The sequence below is a fragment of the Scomber scombrus genome, chromosome 7 (assembly GCF_963691925.1).
Source record: "Scomber scombrus chromosome 7, fScoSco1.1, whole genome shotgun sequence".
In the NCBI taxonomy this organism is placed as follows: Eukaryota; Metazoa; Chordata; class Actinopteri; order Scombriformes; family Scombridae; genus Scomber; species Scomber scombrus.
The window spans coordinates 10,680,724-10,691,959 of record NC_084976.1 but is presented as its reverse complement, the minus strand read 5'-3'; the positions used below and the strand labels follow the sequence as shown (position 1 = coordinate 10,691,959).

Sequence of the window (11,236 nt, the reverse complement as noted above, 5' to 3'; positions counted from 1 at the left end):
CAAAAGCAGTGCTGTATATGTTTTTGCAGCACCCTAAAAACTGATGGACGGAGCCTCAGGTATTTTAATGTACAGCAGGCTTTTTTAGATTTCATGTGGAGCAGCCATGACTTTTGTTTTGATTTAAGGGCAGCAACAAGACAGAGAAGACAGGCAGGATAAAGGACAATGCTGGTCTGCAGCAGAGCAGAGAACTTTTTTTTTTACCAACAGCTATGTGCCAACTGTGAGTGAACAAAAGCAGAACACCTGCAGAGCCTTAGTGAAAAATCCTGGCAGGTATTTTAGATTTCTGTTTTTGGAACTATTATGTATTTCCTTTTATGTACAAGACCCTACCTCCAGGGTGATACAGAGGATGAAACGATGCACATTAAATGGCCCCTTATTAGTTATAGTATGAGAACAGCTACAAAATACACATATTGAAGTCAACACATTCTTGTCTGCATCTGTAAAGCGAATGCTGGAAAGTGTATAGTTCTTATACACACCTGGTTTCTTCATTTTTTCATTGTGTTTTTAGCAAAAACTTTACATATGCGCTGACAAAGGCATTCTTTTACTATAAATTCTATCTATGTTGTAATATATATCATATCATTTCATACATGCTGCACTATGCAACTCTCTTTTCATTTCATTAAGTCCTCAGCAGGTACAGTGATCCCATTTGTACGCATCAACTAAAGGTTTCACTATATTAGAACTTAGCAGCTAAAAGAGCTGTGTGAATACTGAGTATGTGTGACTTTAAAATGCTAAAGTAACCTTACATCACAAAGTTTCAATTATGCAAATCAACAATGATAAAACACAGAGACAGTGGTACAAAGTTCAGGAATGAGAACTGAGTCCGGGAAATGTTGTGGCTAGTTTTGTGCCAAATGATTACAAGCAGGGAATGGACAAACAGGACTAAGATCAGTCATAGGCAATCAAACCATTAGTACTTTTAAATCCATTAGTTACGATGGTGCTCTGATCTTTTTGTGTCTTTTGTGAGTCTGGAGCAGAAAGAGACAAAAGTAGGAGCCAAGAAGAATCCATTGTCCTTGTGAAGGATTTAAAGGACTGTCATAAGTCAATACTTGGCACCTTTATTTAAATTAGATTGGGAGGAGATCACATGTTCTTACAATGTTATTCTGGTCCGAGGAGAAGATTAAACAAAATTCAGCAAAGAGCCAAATACAAGTCGCAGCAGACTGTAGGGACAGTTTGGGTCATTCATCAAACAGTAACTGACATCTGAAGAGAACGTAGCCGCCCCCACACTTCCCACTTCATGCAATTTGTTCCCTGCAAGCCACGTTATACACAGCCATTAAGTACAGCATACTGCAAGAATGAAAAATGCTCTAAGTTCAGTTTTACCGTTTGAGTGATTTGAATTCATATACCTATGGATCAAATTATCCACCAAAAAAATTGTAAGCATGAGTCTTTACAGAATGCAGCTTGTCCTGGATATGAGCATGAGGGGGTTTAAAACACACACATTCAGTGATCATTGACACCAAAATTGCACTGCAACCCTTAAACAGCTACTCACACACCACTTCAAGTGCCTCTACTTCCACTGCAGCACAGATAGCCTCACAGTTTGTCACCAAACACTGAATGGAACTAATGAAAGAAAAGAAACAAACAAAGAAACTAAACATGTAGATAAAACTGTGATTATACCTGCCGCTAAGCTGAAACAAATCCCTGCTATGCACAGCACACAGTCTCTCTGTGTTTAACGGACAACTTCAGCTGTCGTCTTTGAGAAGGCACTGCAGGCACCGCTGTGCCACAGCAACATCATCAGAGGACCATGTGAATATTCTTCACAGGACAAATGTACTAAATCATATGCTTAGATAGCATCATACGTATGTGGCACACTTCCCCTCCCCTTCATTTTTATTCTGAAATGAGTTCCACTTCCTGCGGAGCACGCATGATAACAAATCCGAAACATCAGCATCGTGTGATTTATAACCCAGAGGACCAAGAGGTTGTATATCATGTCCAAACATTTCAATGACATGATGAAATGTCACATATTAATTCATGCTTCATAACTGCAGCTTTTTTCCCTGAAAATGTCGGAGTATAAATATTCTGGTCAGGCTGCAGAGGCACCATCACCAACAAGTGGGACCTCATGTCGCAGGTACTTTATGTAGGTGGCATCTAATATTTAAAGATAGAAGACCATTTCCTGAACCATCTGTGTTCTTTCATATAACAACCAAGACAGAAAAAACACTCAAATGACTCACTGGTTTAGTCTATTAGGTAGGCGTGTTTGAATAAACGTGAAGACTATTTTCATTTCATTTGCTGAGATGTTCCTCATTTCTAAAAAACAATAAAAACAAAACAAAACAAAACAAACCCCCCCCCCTGCATGTTCTATATAAGTATAGCACTGGACACAGCTATAAATCCCAAGCTCCAAGAAATATTTCACACAAAACAAAAATTAATATCTCCCCAGTGTTTCTTGGTTTACCATTTGAACTGCGTTCCAATAAAACTGTTGTGCATAAAACCATTGAGACATGTGTTTGGTTTGTTTGCTACTGTATTAAGAAAAAAAAAGACAGACACAGAGAGAGAGAACAAAACAAAGGGAGAACAGAAATGCTCTTCAGTTGTTCTGGTCCCCCTGAATAAAATATTACATGTGCTGTTTCAATTATGAAGCCCAATTACTCACTCACAAGCTGGACTGATCAAAAGCAGGCTCCTCTGTTCTGTTTCTTTTGTCTGGATTTTCCTGAGGGGAATTTTGGGCAGCGTAGGAGTTTTTTTATGACTGTTGTGATTGAGGCTTTGAGAGCTGATGAAATTACAATAATGCGCTGTGTGTTTTTAAAACCGCGTTCATGTCCTTCGTATGGCTCATTCTCCATATAACAGCGTTCATTACCAGCTTAAATTTGATGTCTTAAGGATTTGCCTTGTGTGAGAAATAATTTTCTGTTGTTCTTGATGACATATGTGACAGATGCCATTGGCTGGTCAAAAGCATCTTTTTCAAAGAACATGAAACACTCTGTTGTGTGCAACTGCTAATTTCACATCAGGTCGAATGATCTTTGTTCAATGTCAAAAGGCATTAGAGGCTAATTTAAAAGATTTCCACAATTAATTGCTGAAGACAGGGGGGCTATTAAGTTGGACACCCTGTGAGCAATAGATCGAAGTTGTCACGTGTCAAGGAGAACTTACGTGTTCACACCAGGGGTTGATACAGTACATCAAGGTCAGATGGATCTGGCTCAAGACTGGCTTTTGTATCTCCCCTCATTGATATTCTCTGATCTGCATGTCAAAGAAGAAGTGGATAAAAAGCTATGAGCTGGTGGCATTTATATTTTTTCCACCCAGTGCTTTTACAGTGTAGTCCACAGCCTGACTCTTACATAAGCTATTGTTTGAAACATACTGTTAGCATGTGTTATCGTCTACTCAAGCATTTAGCCTAGAGCTGTGAACCTCTCCATGTTTAGACATTATTTATGCCAGAACACCATGTGTATCATCAATATATATACATAAGTGGAAATCATGAGATTCCATAGCACCATAAAAAACAACAACTTCCAAACATATATTCATAATAGTTATTGTTTCTAATGGACATGTACATAGCAAGAGTTGGTGATTACTGCATGTTGAGTTGCAATGGTTGATGTTTGCAAACCATTACAATGCTATGTGTACTGACATTGCGCGGGTTGTGACATGCACAATGTTTGTTTTATGTAAATATTAATTGTATATTTATGTGTGGTGTGCAAGTGTTTAATGTTAATGGGGTACTTTGCCTGACGTTCTCCTCAATGGTTGCCTAGGCTGCTCGAGCCAGTTAACAGGTCCAAAAATGGTTAAAACGCATAAGACATGTAGGTTACCAAAAAATGGGCAAAATGATGAAGGGTGGCTGATTGTTCTGAAACTTTCTAAAATGAGCCAGGGAGACGGGCTGATTGAAAACTGAGTAAAATGAAGCTCCACATGGGTGTTACCCGAAAAGTGGGTACAAGGCCTAAAAATGGGTTAAACATGTAAGGCACAATGAACCCGGGGGTTCAGACACCTTTTTGTTAGTTTTGGTTGTTCTGTGAGGGAGGAACCAAGTGGGAAGTGTGCAGAGGGGAGTTTTAGTTTCTTTATTAAATATTTATTTAAATTATTGGGTGTGTATATATTTCTTGATAATGTATTGATATTTGATAATGGTTTTATCTAAAGATTTATTGTATATTTATGTGGGGTGTGCAAAGGTTTAATGTTAATGTGGAACATGCCCGGTAGTTTTATGTGGGAACCAGGCTATAAGAGATTCATTTGGTGTATGATGGTTGATGTTGGTGTGTGTTAACATGATGGTCCACAAATAATGAAAGACACTTGATGAACATCACCTCTGCCTCAGGTTGTCCTCATTGGTTACCTCAGCCACTAAACCAGTTAACAGATCTAATCCCCTTTTGTGTATGTATGTATGTATTTATGTATTTTCCTTTTATGTAGTTATTTGTATTTATTTATACAAGTGCATATACAAATAAAGTATAAATATATCGTTGAATACCTGGGAATATATAATAGAAAAAAAATCTATATATCTATCTATCTATCTATCTATCTATCTATCTATCTATCTATCTATCTATCTATCTATCTATCTATCTATCTATCTATCTATCTATCTATCTATCTATCTATCTATCTATCTATCTATCTATCTATCTATCTATCTATCTATATATATATATCGCAACAAACATGAGAAGATCATGCTACACTTATCTGTCTGTTAAATATGAAGTCACAGCTAGCATCTGGTCAGCTTAGCTAAGCATATGGACTGAAGGCAGGGGAAAACAGCTTACCTCATTCTTTCTGAAGGAAAAAAAAATCAGCCCACCAACAAACAATACAAAGCACAAATACAAACTTAAGTGTAAAAATTGTGATTTTACAGGGGATTATTTCTATTATTTCTTGCCTGGGCACTGTGACTTCTTGGAGTCTACGCTTGTTACATGGCAACCTCGCAGTGACAATAAAAAATAGATATAAGAGCATTATTATTTTCTCATCTAACTGTCAGCAAGAAAGCAAATGCTGTTATTTTCCAAAATATTGAACTACTCCACAGAGGAATACGTTAGAAAGAATTCTAGCAACACATAACCATGCACCTTTATAGACTTTAACATTATTCTAATTATGCATGATATCCGAGCAATCTAAGAGGCTGAACACTGATACTGCTTATGATTTACGATGAGAGCTACCAGATAATTAATCATTTTGCAGGAATCTGCAAAATCCCCCCTGTGCAAAGGATCAATGACAGTGATCCTGCTTCCCTAACCCTGACACACACACACACACACACACACACACACACACCTCTGTCCCCTCAGTTGCTCTCACGATAGACAGTGTTGATGGTGCTCATTGACCTCAGTTTAACATCCTTCAATTCATATCAACTGCAGACTTCCTCAATCTATTGAAGGCTATTTCCCAATGCCCGTGTGACTTAAGTGTGGGTTAAAAATTTATTTTGCTGAAATGGTTATGGAGGAATTTACATTATTCATTCACTTAAAGATTAAAAAGAGTATATTAAACCATATAATTCTTCTTGGTCCTGCTCTCGGAAAGTGTTTCACAGCATATTAAGTTCCAGTCTATTTTCTAAGATATAACCTTTACATGATTTTCATTGTTATGAGCAATGAAAATGCTGCTACTTTGTGCACGAATCATTAGGAACTTGTGCTCTTAAATGTTTCAAGTTTGGACTTCTTTAGAAAAAAAAAGATGCCTAGATGACAATACTTGGAGTAATTAAAAAAAACAAAAAACAAAAGTGTTGTGGTCGACAGATGCAGTCAGCTGTCTCATTAGCTGGAGAGCTAATATCTGCAGGGTGGTACTCAGATAGCACTGTTTTTGGTATATTGTTGTTTTGTTATGCTACTGTTGTTTGTTAGTGTTAGTGGGAGAGAGGCAAGGCATTCTGGAGCGTGCAATAACGTCACATCCTTTGTATTTGCACTGAAGATGTGGCCTGGGTCCTTCACTTTGACATCAGTCCACATGCTATTATGGACAACTGAGAATGCCTAGGAAGGTGTCATTTTCTAAGTAAATGATATTTCCTTGGAGTTTGTCTTTCTCTGCAGCTTTCCATCTGTATGAAGAACAGTCCACCACCCTGAGGACATCTGGCCAATAAGAGCAGAGTGGTTGAAAATGGCCCATTAGTGAAAGACTGAAATATGCAGTAAAAGAGAGGCTAGATAGTCAACTGACAATCCAGCATATTAAAGCCAGAAGATCCATGAAAGCACACACAACTCATTATGCTTTGACATGTTCAAGGGAAGAAAACCAACAACTTTACTGTATTTTGCTTCCCTCTGCAAACACAAGAAATTGTGCTATGTTGGAAAACTCATCCTGTTAGAGGATTCTATCAAAGATGCTCATTCAGATCAATAAAAGTTCCTGTTGTTTTATGCTGCTGAGGAAGCTAGTGGTATGTACAAAACTGCACTTGCTTCTATCTATCATGCAATGTGTCAATACTGCTGGCTGGCAATGTTGTTGGGTGTGATTTCATGGTACACATTCAGCCCCTTGATGAAAGTGGAGGAACGCCATGGGGTATCTGAACATCAGAGGCAGCCAGGAACATCCCTTCATTGTACCCGCACATGCACCTCTGCAAATTGATTTTCTCCAGCAGGGGCATACCCACGCCACAAGACCACAAATGCTTCCATGAGCAGGACAGTGAAATCAGCTTACTGCACTAACCTGCTCAGTCACCAGATCTCAGTTGAGCACTTGTAGGATGACATGGTGCACTGCAGTCTGCTTCAGAAGCCTGCTGCAGAACACCATGCATGTTCCTCGGGGGATTCTCTGACACAGAAACCAGAGACCTAATGAAGCTATGCTGCTCTAAGAACAAACAATGGGTCAAGTTAATGTTTAGATGGCGGTACTATTAGTTGCATTACACAGGGCAGAACAAACAGCCTAAGCATATTTGACATCTCGGCCTAGCACCAGCTTATATTACATCATCACCCTTTAGGTAAAATCTGCTTGATGAAGCTTGGAAGTAACTTCAATGGAAAATCCTTCTGGCAAATATTTCTAATCCATATACAAATCCCAGGCTTAGACTTGAAAGTATATGCTTAACCTGAGTCTTAAATCAAACAAGTTCCTGCCTGTCAAGTGCTTGTTGTTTGATTTTTTTATGGGGCTTGTTCATACTTTTTTTTTTTTTTTAATTATTGAGCGTTCTGTCCTTACTGTCCCACTGCCTTGCTGATCATCTCTACTGTGATTGCTGCAATTAGTTTAATCTTAGTCCGTTTCATAACGTCCTGACAAACTGTCACCTCCTTCTGTTGCCGAGTCTTTGACAGGTACCCACCTATTTTAACAGTCTGTCACAAAGTGATGGTAGGAGACCTATGATTTATCCCTCTCTATAATTTCAGATCCTCTTCTAATTTGTTTGATGTGTTTGAGCTTTCCTTGAATAAGATCAATTCTGTAAACTCTTCTCAGACTGTAATGTCTGCTTTCAAAATTGAGAGTTTTCATTTACAGATACTGTAGATAATATGTCACGGTAAATGTGGCTCTTTGTCACAAATCATAATTGCCATGTTTTATTTCTTTGACGTATTTGTTGTACCTGACATGTACATGCAAAGTAAAGTACATTCAAATGTCAGCCCATTTTGTGCCACAGCTCCTTTTTTAAAGTAAATGTCAGCTATTTGTAACCACTGTTGGTGTCAGAGAGAGGCAGAATAATTGAGACTTATATCACATCAGAGACAAGGTAGGCTCAGAATAGCTAATACTGCAGTTTGACTGCTCTTGAATGTGTAGAGATGTGCATGATGGGAAGTAAAATGTTTGTATTTTAAAGACTTAGACTTAATTCCTGCTCACAATAGGTGTTACAGTTAACAAGAGTTATTGGCTAAAGTGGATTGCGACAGGTATTCTTTAAAGATCAACAGTGTCCCTTGGACAGAGATAATATCAGTGCTTATTTTGGCTAAACTAAGCAGTGCTCAGCAAGTGGAAATCTCATTAAGAAAAGCTGTAGAGATGCAACAGAGAGAGGTAGCAGACTGAATAATAAAACATTTCTGCTCTTTACATCGTACACTGCAGACATCTGAATCAATGAAAGAAAATAGTGACATTGAAGTTCATTATTTCATATTTTATATATAAATTAAGGATTTATACATTGCTGATAAAGAAAAAATACAAAACATTTTTGATCTTACATGACATTTACATGTGAAATTTTACACAACATATTCAATAACTTACAAATGCTTTATTTGCATAAAAAATAAATCTCTTTACAAAAGTTTTGTCATATGTACATATTTCATATACATGGGTTTTGAATGGGATAACAATTGTGTGGTACATTTAAAAGCATTCTACTCTAGTCTGGAGTCTGACTTGCCGTATACGTTTTTTTTACCAGATGCATTTTCAATCCTCATCCATTAGAAATATGAGCTCGCAAAATATATTACATATTGATAACACAAGACATCTTGCCAAAGAATGCCATCAAGTATCAAAACTGTATAAATGTACAAAATGTAACAGTAATGACAGGAATCAACATAATGTTACAAAGTACTATAGCAGCAATTGCTATACTGGATCACTTTTTGCCATGCACAGGTATGAAACTATGAACTGCTTTTCAAACACACCTCTTCTTAGATAAATCCATTAGAGCTGACATCACTCAGCTAAATCATTGCAAACTGTGCAGATAAATTACACTGATGTACAGGTTCACTAATGCAATTAATGTTATGTCTCCCTTAAAAACATATGCCCATACAGTATTAAAGGCACTGCAATGATGTAGGAATGTGATGGCACGGTCAAATTGTTTTTTTAATTTTAATTTTTAAAACATAGATGGATGGCCGAGATGATGGTACAATACTGGTGGTGGCTTGTGTTTAAATGTGCAAATTTTTTCATGTATACTGTACATTTGTTGGCAGAAGCTGATGGTTCAGTAAGACTATTAAATAATCCTTTGTATCAGTGGGTATCAGTAAAATAGGCCAAGGCCTTGTATTCATCAAGTGTCTCAGAGTAGGAGTGAGAGTAGGAGAGAGTTGAGTGTTGAAGAATTTTCTGACTAAGGCACAGTTTCCCAAAAGAATTAAAGAACAAACACACAACGCTCAGATTATGAAAAACTGGAGATGATGTGGAAGTTGCACTTGTTTTGTCTCAGAATTACTCTAAAATAAGGCGGACAAAATTTTCATTAACATAAAGACATAAAGACCACAATCTTCATCCGTCCTCATACTGCCCACTGACTTTACACATCTTTGCACTTTGATTTCCAGGCTTAAATAAACTTCTGGGAAACCCAGCCAGCTGTAGGAACTGTGCACTGTAGGTTTTCTCAACTTATCACTTGATAAAACCTGAAATAATTAAGCAAGGAACTCCTACTTTGAGATGCTTGACATATACAGACTCGAGGCAGGGGTTAATTCACTCCAAATTTGGTTTATTTGGGACACAAACAGTTGAAAAAATAATCGTAATAAAAAATCACCTATGATAAATCTGTTTTTTAAAAGTATTTCAATAACTTAACGACAGTTAAATAAATGGATGACTGAGTACAGCCCCACATGACAAATACACTGAAAGGTACATTATCACTTGACTAGACTTGTAGACTAGCCAGAAATTTAAATTCTCATATTTAAAGACAAGAACATCTCTGTCAAAAACAAAGTCATTGCACACAACTTGATAATAAATCCTAATAATAACTATATCTCTTGTGAAGTAAATTGTTTCCAGAGAACCTGCACAGTAACAATAAAAGCCCTAGCATCCCCAATGGCACTCGAAAAAGTGTGCTGCCCTTCAGCAATGAAATGCCTGGCTGTATATTTTTCTCAGTGGGAGGTACCATCCAATTAAGAGGTATAATTGACTATATACTGTAACTCTGAAAGGACTACAGCACTGAAGGAGAGGTGGCTTTTTTGTACATCTTCATCTCCTCTTACCCCACTGCTTGCAAAATAGACTCTAAGGATTACACTGATCAACTCACAGTTGAGAGGCTCCTCACCTTCATACGAGAAAATAACCCTCATCACGATGAATGTGAGAATAAGACAAAAAAAACAAAAACAATCTAAGTCTGGGCTGTTTTCTTGAAATGAAAAAGTTACATTTTTTTCCATTTGGCATTGTGAAGTAACCCCTCTATATTCATTCTACAGAGCATAAAATACTCTATTTTATCTATATGCCAGAGGCTCTTTTATTCATAAAGCCAACACTCACAGAGTGTAAAGAACACTTCTCTTCACCTAACTACGGGAAGATCTGGAAAGGTGTGAGACCTCCTCCTCCTACTCCCTGTTTAATCTTTTACCTTCTCTATAAGATCAATTGCAACTGCCGTTAAGTGTTGCTGAAAGTGTGCTTTGTGTTTCTGAGCAATTCTGTGTCTTTGTTGTATGTCATCAGAAAACAGATAAAGTATAAATATGTCTATATATTTTCATGTTAAGCAAACAAGGAGGATTTGTATTCCCTCCTTCTCCTTCTATCTTTCATACTCAGCAGACATCAAACCATGGTGCAGATGGTGTTGAGATTGGGGTCGAAGCGGACGACTTTCCCCTCAGCAGCTTTTGTGTTTGTGTTGTACATGGGATTCTCAAAAGTGGCCTGTCCATTGTTATTCTCATGGACAGAACATCCTGTGTACTGCGCTTTATCTGTTTTCCTAGGGGGAAGAAAAGGAGGTTGCATGTTAGTTGAGAAACAGTATCCCAATTATCTTCCCTCTTTACAAACCACTGACTGTATATAAAGATGGACGATGCGTCTCCACTTTGTACTGCTATGCAAAAGTTAAGCCAAAGTATTTCATTTCTTGGACCTGCCATCTTGCTTGCGGGACATCATTTGCAGCCAGAGTCTGCGCAGTAGAGTCTGGGCTGCGGGATGACAACCTGCGGGACACGCCCCCTCAGCAGTGACAGAATTCATCTTCAGGAAATATTTATTTGACCTGTACTTTGATTGATCGAGATATTTTGGCCTCAATTTTTGGGAGCTGCCTCAACGTCCATATTTATATCCAGCCAAT

The 11,236-nt window shown here is 37.7% G+C and overlaps 1 protein-coding gene across 1 annotated transcript in view; it reads right to left on the bottom strand.

Moving 5' to 3' along the window:
- Positions 1-10,710: 10,710 nt before the first annotated feature.
- The window catches only part of LOC133984078 (CUB and sushi domain-containing protein 3-like), a 212,287-nt gene continuing 211,761 nt past the window's right edge, over positions 10,711-11,236 (bottom strand). Inside the window, exon 70 of the mRNA XM_062423328.1 lies at positions 10,711-10,870. Coding sequence (XP_062279312.1) covers positions 10,711-10,870 — 160 coding nt within the window. The remainder of the gene's footprint in view (positions 10,871-11,236) is intronic.